At 44.4% G+C, this 19,870-nt stretch overlaps 3 protein-coding genes across 3 annotated transcripts; all 3 read right to left on the bottom strand.

The window, feature by feature from the left end:
- Window positions 1–375: 375 nt before the first annotated feature.
- On the bottom strand, window positions 376–3,545 carry zdhhc24 (zDHHC palmitoyltransferase 24). Its single transcript, XM_030116671.1, has 3 exons — window positions 2,984–3,545; window positions 2,477–2,754; window positions 376–2,382 (listed from the first exon to the last, which is right to left on the bottom strand). Exons 1-3 carry the CDS (start codon window positions 3,286–3,288, stop codon window positions 2,090–2,092), a joined length of 876 nt encoding a protein of 291 aa, XP_029972531.1. The 5' UTR covers window positions 3,289–3,545; the 3' UTR covers window positions 376–2,089.
- A 4,760-nt stretch (window positions 3,546–8,305) lies between these two features.
- Window positions 8,306–13,618, bottom strand: pola2 (polymerase (DNA directed), alpha 2). The gene is made up of 18 exons (XM_030106996.1): window positions 13,272–13,618; window positions 12,484–12,605; window positions 12,291–12,376; window positions 12,142–12,199; window positions 11,914–12,023; window positions 11,613–11,812; window positions 11,422–11,510; window positions 11,167–11,319; window positions 10,829–10,891; window positions 10,685–10,736; window positions 10,473–10,591; window positions 10,349–10,387; window positions 10,197–10,270; window positions 9,956–10,064; window positions 9,716–9,822; window positions 8,943–8,999; window positions 8,736–8,862; window positions 8,306–8,651 (listed from the first exon to the last, which is right to left on the bottom strand). Exons 1-18 carry the CDS (start codon window positions 13,354–13,356, stop codon window positions 8,499–8,501), a joined length of 1,803 nt encoding a protein of 600 aa, XP_029962856.1. The 5' UTR covers window positions 13,357–13,618; the 3' UTR covers window positions 8,306–8,498.
- Window positions 13,619–14,582: 964 nt separating this feature from the next.
- On the bottom strand, window positions 14,583–19,870 carry top6bl (TOP6B like initiator of meiotic double strand breaks). Its single transcript, XM_030114443.1, has 10 exons — window positions 19,844–19,870; window positions 19,666–19,736; window positions 18,757–18,828; window positions 18,472–18,667; window positions 17,517–17,640; window positions 16,041–16,199; window positions 15,802–15,923; window positions 15,097–15,207; window positions 14,878–14,976; window positions 14,583–14,766 (listed from the first exon to the last, which is right to left on the bottom strand). The coding sequence occupies exons 1-10, from the start codon at window positions 19,868–19,870 to the stop codon at window positions 14,719–14,721; spliced, it is 1,029 nt and encodes a 342-aa protein (XP_029970303.1). The 3' UTR covers window positions 14,583–14,718.

Below are 19,870 nucleotides of genomic sequence, written 5' to 3'. Positions count from 1 at the left end.
AGCAGGTGAAAATATTTGTACTTAGTAAAACTTACTGGCGACACGTCCACGAGCAGCTAGCTTCGGTTAGCATTAGCTTGACAACTTCACTGCTAATGACACTCGCTGACAGGTTTACTGAGAAAGAACCGATAAAAGAGTCTTACCGGTGAGGTTAAAACTTAGTTAGCAGATTTATGTGCTAAACAGAACATGTCAGGCTAATGTTAGCAAGGAGCAGACAGCTCGTTTCACAGGTTAACCAAAGGATGAACTGTCACCATGGCAACCGGATGACTGATTTGTTTTTCTTTTTTGAAGGCCTTCAGTAAGGTGAATGAGATGTTTAACTCATTGCGGGTGTGTAAAAATCACTTGAGATTCAGAAAGCACTCGTCAAAACCAAATAAATTTATTACAATAAAGCTTACACCACATCACAGTTGCAGAAAACACAATAATAAAGCTGTATGCAGTAGTTCCCATCACACACTCCATTCAGAAGAAAATCAGGCAAAACAGTTCTGGATGTAAACAACTTAAGAGCATAAAGGAAAAAAAAACATAAGACATCTCAAAGGCTTGTTATTTTCACTTCTTTAAGGCTATGAAAATTAAAGTGGCAAAAGCAGAAGGAGACACGAAGAGGAAATTCTAAATTGTTGACACCAAATATGTTTTAAATTAAAGGCGTGACAAATAAACAAACAGGTAAACATTCTGAGGACAAATTTACTCTATAAACCAAACTAACATTGAAAAAAAAAACATTTTGCTGCTGCATTGTAGATTTATTTGGTAAAGCCATTCTGCTCATAATTTTACAACAATACCATCATAATTTTTTTGTTTGAAATGGTTGAGTGAGGAGAACTAAACAGCACAGATTCATGTCCCTTTGCAGTGCGCTACACAACGACATACAAGCAGTGCTTACTACCTGAATCATGTTTAATGTAATGTGAAACATCAGATTGTCAAAATAAACATCTTAAACTTCAATATCAGTATTTAAAACAACAAATCTGAATACTCCTCACTACAACAAGCAGTAATGAAAAATAGCTAGATCAACAGGACTGATTTGCTTCCACCTTTAATTAGAAAATAAACTCATTAACCTGCATATAACTGACATGCAAAGCTTTGCCACAGATTAAACAATAGATGCCTTTTTCAATTCCTAACAAAGGTTTTTTTTTCAGAGGTTTACCAATGCTAGTCACACACTTCTTCATGTGAGCAGGCCCAGGTTGAAAATGTGGTTGTAAATGTATCATTTTCATAGCTGTGGTACTCTCTGTATCTCAATTTCAGTGTTAAAATCATGATATTGAAAACTATTAGCTATGTATTGATACTTTTGACCTAAAAATGTGCATAAATTGGCAGGTTTTAAACACTGAATTTTACCAGATGGCTTCTTGTGAGTCTGTAAACTGCATGAGTCACTTCTGGGATGTTGTCCTGTACTTGTTGAGATTAACACAGAGAGCCAACTACCACAACAAAACCTCTACTTCAGTTTAGGAGTGGACATTCTGAGGAGGAAAGCATGAGCAGCGAGTGCACAACAGTAAATAAGAGGCCAGCTGTTTGTGTTTGACAGTCCTGTGGTTTCAACTTCGACAGTGCAAGTATTATACCGTATTTGAACTACAGAATCAGGCACCTTAGGTGTTTGGGGGAAAAACCCCTAAATAGGAACCATCATCATCACTCCCAGTGTGTCCCATTGGCTTCAGGACTCAGTCTGAGAATGGAAGTGCAAGTTAATTTAACAATTGACAAAATACATTCTTAGTTCAGCATTATTCTTTTCTATACCTTTTTTATGCTGACGATTCAAAATTACCCTTCATTACTATTTAATCCTCAATTCTCAGTGCGTGTACATATTATCTTCAGGTTGAGATCGATGGATCTTTAAAAGAACGCCCCTAATTAAAAGGATTGCAACCAGTAGTCATAACCAATAGCAGTGAAACAACCGCGTGCTGTCAAAGCTTCTTCCCGTCCCAAGCGACCTCTTCTTGAACTGAGGTAAACTTCCCTGCTGCTGCTGCTGCTCGCACCAACATTAACCGCCACCCGTTCAGACTCTCGGCCGTTACCGACACGGCTCCAGCGATCCCGTGATCACAAAGTTTATTCCGTCTCCAGGAATCGGCGATGGGATGAGCGGAGAGAGCCAGCACACGTACCAGCGGTTGCCAAGCGTGTGACGCAGGTTACCCAGCAGCCCCAGGCTGTAGGGGCGACGGGATGAGTACCACTCCCGGGTGGTCTGACCCCGGAAGAGCAGGAAGAGGTGTAAGAAGAAGAAGGCGGACACCAGGAGGAAGCCGACCACGCACGTGTCGGCGATGAAGGCGAAGGCGAAGGCACGTGCCGACACCTGGCCTGGAGAGAGCAAACGAGGGCGGCCATGAAATCACAACAAGTGAATATAAACCTCAACTGAAAGACAACCAGTGCATGACACACTGGGCCATACCTGAAATGAGCATGATCCAGGGGATGAGCAGCAGCAGGACGCTGTGCAGCGTCACGCCTTCCTTCAGGATGACGATGAAGACCTCTGCGTTCATCAGCGTGGCGTACAGGAGGCCCGACCACATGAAGAGCAAGCAGCTCAGGAAGTAGCGGTAGTTGCGAAAGCCCACGCACTGGTCGAAGAAGACGCAGTGATGGTCCCGCCGCAGCACGCACACCTTGCAGTCGTAGCAGTGGGAGCAGCGTGGAGGGGTGTGTGTCTCGCATGTATAACAGTACCTGTGTGATGAATTGTGAATTAGTATTAGACCCCTGTAACATAAATCCACGTTTATTATTTCTCATTCACATATTTGAGAGGTTCTTCAGCTGCTTATCTAGGTCTAAAGCTTCACAGTAATGCATATGAATGTTAAAAGCTCATCATGATCAAGTTGGCCATCACAGGGCAAACAGAGAGGCATGCGATCAGAATTAACATGAATTAAAAAGATATATTTTGTCTTACCTCCAGCCCTGGCCCATGGCCTCTCCACCCAGGAACACCCCCTTGATGCTGGGACTGGTTCTGTAGAACAGCAGGGCGTTCCAGCAGATGTTCCCCAACATGAAGTACTGGCTCAGCAGGTGGACCGCCTTCCACCAGGTGGACCACGCCGTCTTCTTCTGGTCGGCCTCCAGGGGAGCCTCGACCATCACCAGGTAGCTCACCTCCCCGGTGATCGAGAAGACCAGGAAGGTGTTGAGGAACACGGGGAGGCGGTAACACATCCTCTCCATCCTGCAGAACAACCTGCTGCCCAAACTAGTCATGTTTGGGGTCCGCCCGGCTCCCCGCTCGGTTTGAATCACAACGGAGCGATTTCACGGGCGTACAGCGGAGAGCTTTATCGATCAAATAACTGTCAATTAGCTCACAACAAGACAGAAAATCAACCCGATTAAGACAACCACCCTCATATACCTCCCAGTGAAATTACTCTATCATATAAAACTGAATGGAAACACATAAATGTGTATTATGTCTCCCTGTCGAGCTACCGTACTGGACCACTTCCGTGTCTGCTGGAAGGTGTCGCATGAAAATACGTCCGGACCGGAATACTACAATATATTAAAGTTCCACATTAACGTCATAAAATAACCAAATACTAATACTTATTTTGGGTTTTGTTTTGACGTAGTCTTGATCATATAGCTCTTTTTTTTAAACTTCTTTGATATTATCTAAATTAGAGACAAACTAGATGAAACATGTTTTTGTAAACCAAGGGAGGAAACCCAGACTTGAACCAGGGGTCTGAGCATACTTTCAAATAATTTTATCCACTATAAATTACTTTTTTTTAACTCATTTCTAAAAAGTCGGATTTGTAGCATCACAATTAAAAAAAATTGCTATTCAATTAATATTCCAATTCTTTATTTATGTGATTAATTTTCTATCTTTAAACTTCACTGAAGATTACACGTTAACGTATTATACGTTTCTCCTCATGTCAGTTTTCAGAAAAAAAAATTAATATGTGGTGCCAATTTAAGCTCTTTCCATAACTTTTCTTCCAATCAGTGAGCTGATAAAATCGCTCTCACTACTGCTTAAACTCACTGCCATAACCCCAGCATGGATTGGCAGTGAGTCTCTGGTCCCTCCCCCTCAACATGCTGGTTTTAATCCCCGTTAATCTCTGCATCTACTGAAAACCGGCAGTCATGGCTGTTCCCAGGGAGAATTTGCTATCTCTTGGGCATCTGATCGGCAGGGGGCAAGACACTTTATCAAAACAAAGAGAGCTTGAAGGAAAAAACAGGTAAGACCCAATGAAGCAACATATGAGGAGTTTGTACTTTTTGACCTTTAGACACTGTAGCCCATGATGAGACAGTGTTTAAATACCAGACATTTATTTTCATGAAAAAATGATGCATTTCTTGAGGCAATATATGAGGCATCTTTGTCTATTTTTCTTACAGTCAGCACTACTTTACAGGGTGTGTTCAACAATAAGTACTTTTATAGCAATTTAAAGTTTGTCACATCAGTACTGTGAGGCCGATGAAAAAGATGATGTGTTTTGTTGCTGTTAAGCTGTATGATCACCTTATTTTACAGTGCAACCAGCCAATGGGATTTGCCATCTAAGACTTCATTGCCTGACAGCCATCAGCATCTGTGAGTGTGCAGGGAAAAGATTGCATGTGATTTATTGTGTTTCAGTTGACATCCATTTGAAAAAACGGCTATCTTGGTTTGTTTTTGTCTTTTATGGGGTGTTGACCACAGCAGAGTGATGCACCTGCAGCAGCGCCTGAAGGAGCTGAAAGAGAGAGAGCGCATAGCCCGACAACGCAACAAGAAGCTGCTGCAGCAGTTTGATGAAGCCCAGGACGCGCTGAAAGAGATGCTGGCCAGCAATGCCGCCATGAAAATGATTCGGGTGCTCAGATTCAGGAAACACACAGATGCACACGCAGTGGACTGGATCAGTTCATTAAGAGACAATTTTATCCAACGTTAAATTAACAAACTGTATGACGATCATGTTTCTGACCCCTACAGACTGAGTATGAAAGGTACCTGCAGGAAAATGGCCCCCACTGGCAGCAGCAGCTTAAAGAGAAGACTAGAAGTGCGCACGAGAAGGTAAAACAGACCTTTCTCCCAAATCAAAAGTTGGGTGGCCAAAGAATACAGCTTGCTGTGTGTGATGGTTGAGCATCGTTCTCATCCTGTGTCTGCTTCCTGACAAACACGTTTCTATTGAAATTTGACTTCATAATTTGTTTGATCAGTGTTAAAACAGAACTTTGTGTTTCACAGAGGATTAAGGAGCATTTGGAGTCGGACCTAAAGAATAATGAAGTCCCGAAGTCTGGAGATCAGCCTTGTCCTTTACAAGGTTTGTTCCTCTTGGCACCTTCTTCAAGAAATTAAATTGGAGAACATTTATTGAATTTTTTGGGATTCTAATCTTTATTCACAGGTTCCAGCACAAGATTCCTAAACACAGCAGCACCTCAGGAACACTTCAACCTCAGCCAAGACGGCTGGCTGAGTCACCGACAGCCTCAGCCTGCTGGAGCATCTGTCAGATCACCCTATCAGTCCTTCAGTTCCTCCCAAGTCCCACCATCCCTCGTCCCTTCTAGCGTTTTCCCACATTTTCACCCATCTCCTCATCACAACCTCACCTTGACACCCAGTCATCATAAACCCTGGTCCATGCGAGACGCAGATACCTGGACGTCCCTGCAGACCGAGCAGCCCTTGTCCCACATTATTGGTGTTGCAGGGATCGCTTCAGCTACTGAATGCTTGATGGATCACCTCAAAATGGGCGAGCCGCCTCCTGAGCGGAGGGTTTCAATTGTCAGGGAGGAGGAAGAAACCAGCACAGCATCGAGCTCAAAGAGACAGACAGGTGGCGGAGGTGGGAGCAATCTTTTCTCCCAGGAACTGGACGTTAAACCAGGTGAGAGCAAAGCAGGGGATTTTATCTGTGTGTATGAATGTCTGCATGAACATCTGTCTATACATTGCACGCCAGTTTATCTGGAGTAACTCAGTCTGGGTACACTGTGCGTCCAGTTCGTCTGTCCAGTGGTCACGCAGAGAGCAGTGAGAGTGGCAGAGACTCCAGTCCGGCGCCCTCGAAGAAGAAGAGGAGAGGAGGAAAGACGCGGCGTTCTTCAGACGGACGCAGCTCTCAGCCGTAAGTCATCCGTCCAGGTTTACCTGCCCCTCCTGTCTGTGTACTCGGTGACTGGTTCTGCCTTCCGCTCAGTTCACACACTGACTTTTCTCAATGAAAAAAAAAAACTCTACGTGAACTCTGACTTTACTTTTCTGGTTGTGGAACATTTTCAAGGAGAATTATGCTTTCCATCAATCATTGAAGAGACAGGATGGCAAAAGTTGAGAAAAGCCAGCATAAGAATTTAATCTGGCCTGTGTCAGACATATCGGGCAGAAAACTGTGAAAATAACAAGTACAGTAAAAAAAATAAATAAAAGTCAACTTTCAGCAAAGAGAAATCAAAGTAGGTGCAAGTCCAAAAAAGGAAGTGCTTATCTCATCCCTCTGCTTTCAGCCACATTGTTCACTTCAGAATTCCACTTGTGACTGTTGAGATTTTCACTCATGTGACTTGTGTACCATGATACATCACTGTGTCCTGCAACTGGTGCTTTCAGTGAAAGCAGTGCGTATGCCATAATGGTATTTAATCACACCGCTTAATTTCTTGGGTTTCTTCATCCTGAAGTGCTCATACAGCCTTTAAATGTTTCTTCCAGAGCATCAGCAGCTTCTTCTTCCCTTGTAATGGCTCCCGTCACACCCGGACAGGGCTCCGACAGCGATGCCCCGTCGCTCAAACGCCACAGCAGCAGCAGCAGCTCCACAGAGACGAGGCACCCGGGGCTCGCTCCTGGACCGGGAAAACCAGAGAAGGTGGAATTACAAGGCACAGGGTCCGTTAAAGAAAACTCAGAGAGCTCCGGTGAGGAGAGTCGGCAGGACGATGTGGACGAGGGAGGTGCGAGAGAGGAATCTGCAAATGAAAAAGTGGGGAACAAATATCCTGATGACAAATTACAAGGCCGTGAAGAAGAGTTGGGATCCCAGGATGAAGAGGAGGAGGATTCAGACAGCCTAAAAATTGAAAATGGAGCTGGAGATGGAATAGAAAAACAGGAGAACAGCAGCTCTGAGGAGAGCAGCTCAAAGGAGGAGGAAGAAAACTTTACAAACAGTCAGAGAGACGGAAAAGTTAATGAAGCTCAGGAGAAGATCCATGAAGAAAAGCAAGACATGAAGTTCAATACAGAGGGAGAAGAAGATGAAGATGACGATGATGATGATGATGTTTCCATCAAAATAAGTGATACCGAGGAAGAAGAGGAAACGGGAGCTGAGGATGAGGATGACGCTCAGGGAGAGGATGAAGATCCCAAGCAGAGAGAAACTGATCCTGTGTCCTGTCAAGATGAAGAGCGACATGAAGGCAGCGAGGAGGAAGGAAAGGGGTCAGAGGAGGAGGATGAGGAGCGCAGGAGTGATGGAGGAGAGCCGGAGGAGGACAGAGATTCAGAGGACAGCATCATCTCACCGCAGGAGAAACGGTACGGCGGCGAAAAGTCATTCAGCACAGAAGACACGAAAACACAGTGCAACATGCTTACAGTTTCCTGATCGATGCTTTTTAAATGCACCTGAATGATCAAGTCTGTTTTTCAGGCCAAAACAGATCCATGTTATTCCAGAGGATGATGAAGAGGAGGAAGAAGAAAGTGAAGAGGAACCCTCTGATGGAGACTCAGACGGTTTCAGTGACGACGACATTGAAAATCTCCTCGCGCCTCAAGAGCAAAAGAATGAAGAGTAAGAGTTCATCGTCCGGAAACATCAGAAAGTTATTCTGTTTTCTAAATGTCTTTTTTTTCTCTTTCTTTTAAAGAGAAAATATCCAGAAATCTGATGAAAAGTCCACAGGTACGGTACCATCAGTCACTTGGTTACAGAGGTGGAGAGGTTTATTTGGAATCTGCTTTTCTTTTTCAGAGATTTGTGACAAAGTGCAGATTTTTCAAGTGAAGCAGAAAATGAAGTCAGACCAAAGTGATTCAGATGATTTTGATCACTTTTATGACTGAAATAGCCTCAGCCTAAAATCAAAGGACCACAGAACTGCTGTTCTCTTGTTTTTTGCTTTATAATAAACTATTTCAACATCTAACTCTTCTTTGTTTTATTGAAGCTTGATGGAAACATAAAATGGGGTTTATTTCTCCATCGCTTACCAACAGATCATACATAGACAGAGGAGAGCAGAGAAAATCTTTTATTCACCCTCAAGCTGGATTAACAAATATAGTAGAAAAATGAACAAACTGTACACAAGGTGACAATTCACTGATCTGAACAGTCACAGACCGACACACAGAAAAATGATCCAAAATGACTTCAAGTTAATATTTTCTGGTTCTTTGTGTGAAAACTCGGCGTGAGTCTTTACTGTCGTTATATTTTCACCACCTGAGCAGCCAGGCAGGGGCTCGCTCTCTTCCCGTCCTCCGACGCGGCGCCGCGCCGGATCAGCAGCCGGCTGTAGGTCCCGCCCACCTGACCTTTGGTCAGCCGGCCGGGATTCACGCACACACACCCGACGACATCCTGGGGAGACATTGAAAGATGGATTTCAAACAAAAACTGAAACTTTAAGCGGACATTTGATCAAAGCTGTCAGAGGTAGAGTGCCTTAGCGAAGTAGCGCAGTTCAGACGGCACGATGAGAACGTCGGGCGTGAGCGGCATCTGGCCGAAACTCTGAAACTTCTCGTAATCCATGTTGACCTCCTCCACCGGGGGATAGAGCGGGTAGTAGCTGGAGGAAAGACAGAGGGTCACTGGTGCTTCGAAAGCTAAAATAAAGGGAAGATGGAGTTTGACTCTTGACCTTCGTACCTCCTCTGGGTCAACATGTGCTTCAGGATGCGGGAGAATCTGTCTGATCCGGTGCCGCTGCAACACAACAAGACACGCCCCATTAGAGAAATCTACTACTGCATTTAACAAAAGTACATCACAGCAGGATGCTCCTTTCAGTGAATAAACGAGGAAAGTTGCTTGCCTGTTTAAATCTTTTCATGAACAAGTATTTCAATTGATTTATTTAAATTAAACCTTCTACATGAGTGACCTGCAAAAATCTGTTGGCATACAAATAAACACTCAAGAAGAACAAAGGAATACAGGGTAAGATTTCATCTTTAACAGGTTTATCAAGATTTATTTTTATACAAGATCTCATACAGTTAAATTCTTCTAACACTTCATTTTAGTATTTATGAAGAAAATTAGCAAAGGATACATGTTTTGTACGATCCCAGCTGTTCACATTTTTTAGCTCCTCATCTCCTTCATTCTAAAGACACTAGGTGGCAGTGCTCTCATCCAAACTACCTTCATTTCCAAGGAAGAATCCATAAAAAATTAACTGGAATGGAGCCGAATGACCAGAACTTCCACAGCTGATCGATGACAACCGGACACTAATCACTGTGAAAGAATGGAAACTGAACTAAACACGATCACCTGATTGCAATAGATTTATATTAAAGGGTTTCAACTCTCTCTCCCTTGAAAGCAGTTGTGTTCAGCTCGTATAAAGAGGCCTTTTTCTGCTTAGTTTCTGAATTCTAGCAGCTTTGCTTCAGGCGCGGTGCAGGCTTCCTCACCAGCTGATCTCCTCGGCGCCCATGTGGAACAGGATGTCTGTGGACGTCAGGCCGAAGGTCACGCCGTCGATGAGCAGGGTGCAGGGGTCTGGGACCAGCGTGACGCGCTGCGGGGACAGAAAGGAAACTTTCAACAAAAGTGACACGTCTATCTGAGCAGCTTCTACACTCCTGTGCTTGATTTAACCAATTCACATAAATTATAAAAACCAAAACGCCACCCTGTGGCCTGGGTCTGACCTGGGCCTGGTCCTTGCTGAGGTTGGGGAGGGTGAAGGGCGGCTGTGGGTAGATGAAATGGTGATGGACGTCTCTCTGGGACGGCACAAACACGAGGTGGCAGCCGACACTGCGGAAAGGGAGCGGGAATCTTACTTCAAACGTGTTTGAGGGTCACGTGACTGGGAGATGCTGCTAAACGCCACTGCACAACAGAAACGTATCCAGCTACTCTGGAGTGAAAGCCAGACTTCACGCCTACCTCCGGGTGCCGTCCACAATGCTCTCAATGCATCTTGAGAAAATCGCCTCAAACGTCTCGGTCAGCTGTGCTTTCTGTTTCAGACAGAACAATAAGAACTCAGACTCTTCATGAGGAGGCGGAGTTTTTTTACCGTCCAGGTTATTTCTTACCTCCACTTGTTCATGTTTGGAATCCACAAACGGGCCGAGCTGCGGAGAGAAAACAGAGAGTCATATGACGTCTCAAATGTAGGCAGGACTACAGGATTCAAAGTCTGATCGGGAGTCACGGTACCAGCAGGCACACGTCAGGACGATCCCTGACAATGACGCCGATGAGGTCCAGCAGAGGGTCAAAGGTCAGGCTATCGGAGGGAGTGTAGGGTCCACAAGCCACCAGAATGTTTAATGGCTCTGAAAGACATGAAGGAGTGAAGTAACACACGATCAGGACAGAAACACACTCATGTTTTAAAAGTCCTGAGTGTGACCAGCGGGGCTTCTTACCTTCGTCTGCCTCTATTTTTACATCCGGCGTGTGGAAAGGCAGAGGAACGCCCTACAGAGGTAAAACCAGACCAGCAAACAGGTTCACTTCCAAAATTCAAAATTATTCAACTAATTCAGTTTCGGAAACATTTTATTATGGACCTCATAAAGTTTGGAGGCCACCAGTTTCCTCCCTGTTGCGTTCATCCCCTCCATCACCACCACCTGGAGACAGGAGACACCCGGCTGAAGCTTCCACCACAGACAGATTACGATCCACACACGCTCCGTCCGCTCAGGACGTGCTGGATGTACCAGCTGCTTGTCAGAGCCCTCGGTCAGACGCCGGGTTGGTCTCCAGCCCGGGTCTTTGGCATGCTCTGTCACTCTTGGTGGGCATATAACCTGCTGCACACTAGCCTCAGTGCACAGGCAAAGGAGAAACCACCGCGTGAGCATTAATCCCTCTGCTGTTACAAAACCCGAGCGTCTCGGCTCACCTGACCGGGAAACAGCGAGTACTCCTTGAGCTCCGACAGGTCCACGGGAACCTGCTGGCCGCCCTGTTCTGGTCCCGCCTCCAGCAGGACGGACTGAGCGTTCAGCTTCCCATTGCTGTCACAGCAAACCTGGCCCAGCACAGTGATGCTGTCCTGGAGGACACATACAGAAGGAAACAAACTGTCTCGAACGTTCCAGTAAACAGCTGTGCGTTCACACAGATGTTAGGTGTGTGTGTGTGTGTGTGTGCGCACCTGAGCAGGGAGGGAGACCGGCGAGAACTCCTCAATGCTGAAGTGAGACCGCAGGTTTTCTCCCAGCTCCTCGATCTTTTCTGTCAACACTGGAAACAAACAACATCAACATATTACACAGGCTCCACATGTGTGTTGACCGGTCAGTCGGGTGTATGAGTTTCATCCCTGGGAGCGCAGAGCGAGCGTACCATTGCGAACGTCTCTCAGCCTCTGGAACATGTACTTGTAGCTGCTGCGGAGCGAGTCTTCGGGAGCCTCCAGGAGCTCCACCTGAACGTCCGCGCTCGCGCTCTTCCGGCCCATCCAGCGGGTGCCCTGCACGGCTCCAAACGTGACCACCACCTCTCCTTTGCCCCCGCGCTGGCTGTATTTCTGCGAGGGGGTCACGCTAGCAAGGGGCACAGGAAGATATAAGGAATTCATGGGAGTAAGAAGAAAAGCGACGATTCTGTTGGCGTTTTAAACGACTGTGTGGTTTGCTGGAAGTACCTGGGAGAGAAGCTGGCTGGAGAGAGCAGCAGGCCCGGGCTGGACAGCAGAGCGGCACTCCTCTTAGACTGAGGATGCTCCGGGGTGGTCAGCGCTCGTTTCTGAGAGCCCTGCATGACGAAAGGCATGACGAGAGCACAGCTATTCAGCAAGACAGAATAAACCGACAGCTCTCAGCGCTTTACAGGTGCAGCGCTAAGTTCCGCTCAGCCAACAGCAACAGCTAACCTTTGCAGGAGTTGAGTAGGAGTCTAACAGATTTTCTTCTTCTTCCTCAGCTTTGATTCTGAGAGGGAAACTTAGTTAAGGCGTTTACAGCATTTTAAAAACAGCATTCGCAGAAATATACTTTTTTTTTTTTTAAAAACAAAAGATACATTTCTTTAAAACTGTTGACATCCATGATTCTGTGACTGTCGTCTTTTCTGATGCTTTGTTTGGATTTGCTCCTTTTGTTTAGAACCTGCCAAGAAATGAATGAACAGTCATCAATGGCGTGCCGCCTGTTAGCGCTACACCAAAGTGAAGTCATCAATATTTGAAAGGCATTTCAAGTACACTGGTTTGTACCTCGTGTTCAAACTGCTCGAGGTTTTCCATGGTGAGCTTCAGGCCCTTGGTGTTGCTGTAGGCCACCCACTCCAGCAACATCTCATCAGCCTGTATCCTGCTGCAAATACACTGCTCCACCACTGACAGGGGGGGATGGCGAGGAAAGCACATGAAGGTTAAGATAAAGCTGCAAAGCAGGGCACACTGGAACAACACTGTGTTGCAAAATATGGTTGGAAAAAAGAATATTGACAATTGTGTGGACATGAATATATGCATTTATACATATGGCAAAAATGAGTAAAACGTTCATGAAACAAAAATACATGAAAGGAAAGGTAAGGAATAGTAATGAGCAACACTGAATCATTCAGTTAAGTCAATATGATGTACTATAATGAAAATGTAAACAACAGCACATCATTAGAGATGTTTAGCTTTGGAGACTTATTGGTATTCATTAATAAATAACAACAACAACAAAACTTTAAGCTTCTTCAATTACAATAATTTGACTTGTTCATGACAGTAAACCTCTGGTTATGGATTACTTGTCTGACCCAAACAGAACTATGTCACATCTTCACAGACTTGGGAACATCTGATTACTTGAATATTTAAGAAGAACACCAGGATAATCTCAGGAGAAATGGGATAAGAGTGAGTTTTATTCGAATCTCAGATGAAAGAAGCGTGTATGTAAAATAAATCCCAAAAGCAGGTGAGAAGAAGAAACAAACATGCACGTGTCCTGCAGTCTGATAACACATTTCAGATCCGCGTGCAGCCCGAGCTTTGATACTCACTCTTGTCGAGGACAGAGTCGTCCGTGCAAGCTATGCCGAACATGTCGAGCTCTGACTTCAGGATCTCCGAAGTCACTGCTGCCATTGTTTCAGTCTTCCTACCGGCTGGGAGCTGCAGACGGTCCTGTCCTGTGAGGAGACTTTAGCGGCTAACGTTAGCTTCGCGCTCACTTCATGACAAACCCACCGACAGACATCACGAAAAAATAACAAAGCGTCTGTCTGGACACGGCAGGTATCTCCAGGATAGCCGTGGGATGTCAGAAGGAGGAGGAAATCTGAACAACGACGGATGCTCGTTTCATTTTACCGCGAAAAATACGCTGTCACCTTTGGCGGCCGGAAGTGACGTCACGCGCGGAACAAGCTGGTCGTGCGACAAATTAAAAGTCTTCCCTCTAGTGATGTACCACGTGGATTACAACTAATGTCATACACTTTCTCACTGTTACAGGCCAATAACCAACATTTATCAGCGATTATCTTATTAAAAAAAACGAAATGTACAAATATGCTTAAAACTTCATCATGGTATTCTCTGCAATTCTGCTCCCAAACAGTAAATAATGCATTTAATTATGGCAATTATGGAAAATATTAATTCACACGAAAAATCTTCTCTCCCCGATCCTTGAGGGAAGGAGGATGCCAGAGCAAATGGACAGAAACCACACAGTTTTTGAGCTGATAATACTCCACACTACAGTTCTGCAGCAGCTCACTCCTCTGGCGATGAACAAATGACATCTGCTATCAAGTATTTCTTTACAGTGACTGCACTGAATTCAGTTATGAAAAGCAAAAATATAGGTATTGAATAATAGCTCTTTAGTTCATTCAGTTATTAAAAACCTGAATTGAGCCATGTGGCAAAATCAAAGGCACACTGAGGCAAAACTTCACCTTAAAAGTGACTTATAATTTGGAACTTGAAGCTGTTAAATCAAAGTAGAAACTATGTTTTGAAATGCGGTGAAAGGAGTTTACATCAAAGTACTCATGCACCGAAAAATGTGCTCTTTGATGTTTTCACCAGTTTTAGCCTCAGGCCCTTTCACTTATTGTTTTATTTAACCAGTGTAGTTATCCCAGCTCAACTTGTTGTCCAACCACAAACATCTCCTTTTTCTGCCTTTAATAATACTGCCTCACACTGCCAGTAAGCAATACACACATTAAACTCAACTGACATTGACAGCACTGGATCATTTTAACACTTTATTTTGTAAACCACAGAAAGACTCAATCTGCAAATAACTTATGTATCTGTTGAAGAAAATGTACAAAGTTTGATAATGTTTGTCCCAAAAACATTTTTAGCACAGATATACACTTTAAAGTAACAGTAAGTTTAGTAGTTAATGCCATCCTTGCACATCTTAAATTGCAGATAATTTTATTTTACTGTGAACTGCATCCACAAGCTTGTCCTGCATTAAGCAGACTCTCACATCTCCCTTCTGGTTTGCTCCTCACACTCAGGATGTTGTTCCTTCTGTGGACATAAAGACATTTTAACAGATTATGGTTCAGAATTTAGTCTGCTGCAGTGATGAGGCGCTGCAAGAGGAATCGGTTGCTTCTGGAGTGTAAACATCGCTCTCACCTGTGGAGTGTAGCATCTGCTCCTGGGAACAAATTTCCATGAGGTCACCCTCCACAGTGTCTCTCGCAGGGAGGCAGACAAGTCACGAGTGTTGCACACCTGATGAACACATGCACACACAAACCCACAGCTTTAACAAGCTCTTCTGTCTTTGTTGTACGACCAACACCTGCCACACACTTACAGCAGATGTTGCTATATTTAGACTTCATTTCCTACCTTCATGTGGTTCAGACAGGTTGTTCTGAAGTCCAGGTTAGTGCTGCAGCTTATTATGCTGATGGTTGAACTGACAATCACATCCGCAGCTGAAAGCAGCTTCTTCTGGTTCTTACATGTCAAACAAACACAATATACATCAACAGAATTAAAAAAAAAAAAACCCTAACTGTTCCTTGTTTTTAACCATTTTGGATGTGTCTGTGGCTTCAGATCATATTTCTTGTTCAATATTAGCTAAATGTAGCAGGGCTGTGTATATTCCGTTGGCCCAGGGTGCAGCTTGCAGCTCCACGGCCTGTCTGCAGCCTCCAGTCTGAGGTGACAAATATGGTATTCATCTAGATCTCTATAAGAAATTATGTTTTAATGCTACACCTTCTAAAATATGCATCACATTTTCCCTATCCTCTTCACTGCAGATGAATCATGCCTAGTTTCCCAGGGGCGTTAATCATGGAGGTTTCCACAATGTAGAAATTTCATCACAAACAGTGGAGAATTAAAATAAACATGAGTAGGTTCGCCTTCTCTGTGTGCAGGTTCCCAGCAAGTGGATATTAGGTTCAATCTACCAACAAAGGGAGTGTTCTCATTCTGAAGGTTTGACATGTTCTGAAGCGCAAAACAAACATTATTTTTTGGTATGGCAGCAAAATCGTCTCTCCTGATCGCAAAGGTTGCAGACCCCGTCTTTAGACCTACCGTTTTTTTGTTGTTTTGCGCCTTCATTGTGTTGCTGAGCTCAGTTTGCAGAGCCGCTGTGACAGCCTGCCTGTTGTTGCTCAGAATATCGTCCAGGTGGCGCTCTATCAACACCTCTGAAGCTGGAAGAAGAGCCCACACATCCCAGTTTACAGCTGTAGTGCAAACCATGTTTGGCTGCAGTAGAAAAATGGGAACAAAGGCCCTGAAGAGTGTTCTGTGAAGCGTTGTTTGCTCACCAAGAACATCGGCGAGCTGCGAGCTGAACGGGTCACAGTGCTGCAAGAAGAAGAAAAGGAGGAGACTCTGCTCCACTGGTGAAAGACTTGATTCCTGCTCGGAATCATCCCGGTTCTCCGTTTCCACCGTATACACTGTCGCGCCGCTGTGCTGCAACCCTGCAGGGAATGTCCACACGTTTACGGCACAGTGAAAAAGATAACAAGAAAAGCAACCGTTAATTTTCTGAGATAATGTCCAGTTTGAAAGTAAAGACACTGACGAGTTGAAGACATGCTGGTGCATTGCTGGGTTACAGGAACCACAACATGTTGTTAGAGTTGTGGTAATGGAAGACACACCTTGGGGTTGGGTAAATACTTGTTATAACATTTAGATTTACAGCTGTAGTTTCTCGGCTTTTCTTGAGGATAAAAGCACCATACATACCGCGCGTGTTTTTTCCTTCAGGTAAGAGTGAGTCAAACAAACAAACGGCACAAACAAACGTTTGTGGCAGTAAATCTCTCCAGAAGACAGCGATTGATAAAGGATGCAATGTGGAGCTTGTTATGCATTTAGTACTGATTGAAGTTGACGTGTGGGTTTGTTGACGGTTATGATTCATTTTTTCCACACCAGGAAAAAAACAAAACAAAACCAGACATTATGAAAGACCTGCTTCTGCTCTCAGCTGTCGTCCCCCAGGACCCTGAACTGGATCGAGCGCTTTAAAACATGGGCGGATGCTCCGGAGAAGCTCGCCATTATTTTGATTGTATGTTTTTTCTGCATTCATTTATTATATCGTATTGCACTGCAAATGTGGAGTTTACTGACTGCTAAGGGGTTTCAAATTTAAGTTTGATGTCAAAGCAGCTCATTCAAACATGATTTGTGTTCTGTACTATAATATACCCCAAATGTAAAAACATAAACCTAGATTGCAGGAACTTATCCTTTGACAGGGGGAATATTAAAACATTTCAATCTAACTTTGAGATGCTCGTTGCTCAGATTAAATTCCCAGGAAAATGATTCACAGGATAATGTTTACCAAATGCAGCGAGGAGCACTTCAGCGCCGCGCAGATTTACAGCGGTGTTGGCACAAGAAAAAGCTGCGGTCAATTTGCTCCATGTGTGCTCTCTTTAAGACGTTTGTTATTGTGGGTTTTCTTTTTTTTTTTCCCCTTGCTGTCCTTGTTTTATCTCCTGCTTGAACCTAATGTGAGCCATTCAAGTTTTTAACTGCAGCTTGAGGTCAGGGAAGTATATCCATTCCCACAAATACTCACAGGTGGAACATATTATTCATCTGCTGCTCAAAACAACAACAACAAAACAATCAAGAGCTAAGACGGTCAAGATTTGTTTATTTCACTTGTTTCCAATTCAGGATTAGCTGTTCTGGACTTTGGACCTCCGTCAGAGATTAAATATCAGCTCTTATTGTTCAACCAGCTTTTATAGTGAAGTGTGCGCGCTCATGTTTACCTTTGGAGGAGGAGCGGGAAAGTCTCTCCAGGCCCAGTTCCTGACAGTCCAGAGCAGCAGGGAGGGTTTGGAAAAAGCCAGAGGGGCTGGAGACCGGGACATTACTGGGGCCGAATACCAACAACTGGACATGTTGTGTCAAGGAGGCCTCGTGAATAAATCACCTCATCGCAGTAAAGCAGGAAAGGAGAATCAGTTTCCTCTGAGTGCTGTCAGGAATTTCTTTCTTTCTCCACTCTCTCTTCCACTCAGCTGTTTGTTGAACATTGCCTGAATCCATTCTTTTGGTTCTCCCGGTGCCGTCGGCCTGAGGTCCAGACTGGAGCTCAGAATGAGAAACACATCGAGAGTCTCGTCTCTAAGATTTGTCCCTGCATTTTTAGAAGCTTGTTGTACGGTGGGATGGCTTTGGAAACCCCCTCGCCAGCTAATTCAGATGCCAGAAGAGCACAGACAAAGGACATTGGTCGATTGGACATTTGCACTCATGTCACGCTCTGATTGTTCAACTATGTGGAAAGAACGTACACAGTTTTTTCTCCCTTTCATTAGACAACTATTTGTGGTATTTTTGATTTGTACAATATTCACAAAGAACTTTCCGTTCCCGGTCTCCCGCTTTATTTCAAACAACAAGCAGACGGCTTCTCTCTCTCTCTCTCTCTCTCTGTGTGTAAACCAGCGGCTCTGTCCACCTTACAGAGAACTGCTAAAAACACATCTGAAGGCCGACGGAGTCGGATTACGAGTCTTAAACGCGAGTTCCGGCTCAAGCATAACCTGACATGGAAAACAGAAATGAGGCTGAAAGATGCAACAGGACCTCACATCCACTCTGAAAGAAAACAATCCGCCGTTTCCTGACCTCAGACTCTTTCCTCCGCCCGGCTCCACCACAGATATTCTGTCTATAAACACTGAGAACGGAGATGCAGTAAAAACCGTCAAAGGATACTTGGATGCGAGTCAGCTTCGTTGTCAGGTTGGGGTACTGTTCCACACACGGGCTCAGCAGCGTGACGAACTGGACGCTGAGATCCCCGAACAGGCCTTGATCCATGGCTTGTGGTGGGATGCTGAGGGGCCAAGTGCCTCCGAGGACAGGGTGTCCCCCCTGACACCAGCGGCCTGCCCTCAGACACAGCGGAGGCCTGAAGACACAGGAAGAGAGCATCCATGCAGACAAAAACCAGGAATAGAACATTTATTCTGGAACTTTAGTTCTGGCTCAGTCAGTTACTCTGTACGACACGTGACATCCAGGATGAGTGAGGATCGGTCCGGAAGTGCGACTTTCTTTTTCCTTTTGACTCTGCAGGAAAAGAAACACAATATTAGCGCTTCATAAAAAAACAAAAACTGATCAGTGCTATGAAATTATGACCTGAAGTAAACCCTGCGGAGTTTATCTCCTTTGCTTTTGTTATCATATTCTTACAGCAAACGGCAAAACACTGCATGCAATAATAAAACTAATCCATTACTGTTGGTTCTTTTTTTAACATTACTTTGAAAAACTTAACAGGAAAGCCAGTGCACATTCAGAATAAATGTTTTTCAGAGGGCAAAATGTAATAAATAAATAAAAGTCTGAATTGTGGCGTTGCTGCACATAAACCTCATTCCTGGCTGTGCTGTGAGTTCACTGAATCTGAACCGAAGGTGGACCTCTACCTGTGGAAAATGAAAATACATCTTTTTGCTCACTACTTCAATTTAGCACATAGCAATAGAGACAGAAACAGATGTGTTCACACACCCCGGCGTTAGCCAAGCTGAAGAAGTGCAGGAATGTCTCAATATGAGCTCTCCACTCTGAGCTGCAGTGTCTTCCATCTTTCATCTGCACATTGCAGGAGATAAGAAGAGAAAACAGATATGAAGCGATAAGAAGAGAAAACAATCTATGCCGACTCAGGCCATCATTAATTGCTTTTGAAGTGCATAAAGCGTTCAAGACTATAACCCAGGCCTGAAAAGGCTCTGATAGGTTTTTTTTTTTATGTAGGCCAACGCATAGATATCTTTATTGGATTACAACAGAACATCAAAGGCCGATTTCAAGTTCAATGATTACTATTCAAGATAATAAAACATGCGGGTCACTGTTTGTACCTGGAAAGAGAGAAGTAATCTGAGCGAGCCGTACAGATCGGTGAAGCTGCTCAGCTCCTCGGGGTCAGGCTCTGAACACCACCTCATGCGGGGAAGCAAGCTCTCCTGCAAATCTGAGAGGACTTGTGCAACAAAAACAAAAGTGTTGATGTTCAGCACGGAGGGTGATGACAGATATGTGTGCATGTGTTTGTGAGTGTGTGTATACATACCATGCTGGAGGGCTTTGGTTTGGACAT

The sequence above is a fragment of the Salarias fasciatus genome, chromosome 2 (assembly GCF_902148845.1).
Source record: "Salarias fasciatus chromosome 2, fSalaFa1.1, whole genome shotgun sequence".
Lineage (NCBI taxonomy): Eukaryota > Metazoa > Chordata > Actinopteri > Blenniiformes > Blenniidae > Salarias > Salarias fasciatus.
This window is presented reverse-complemented; position numbering and strand designations above follow the sequence as displayed.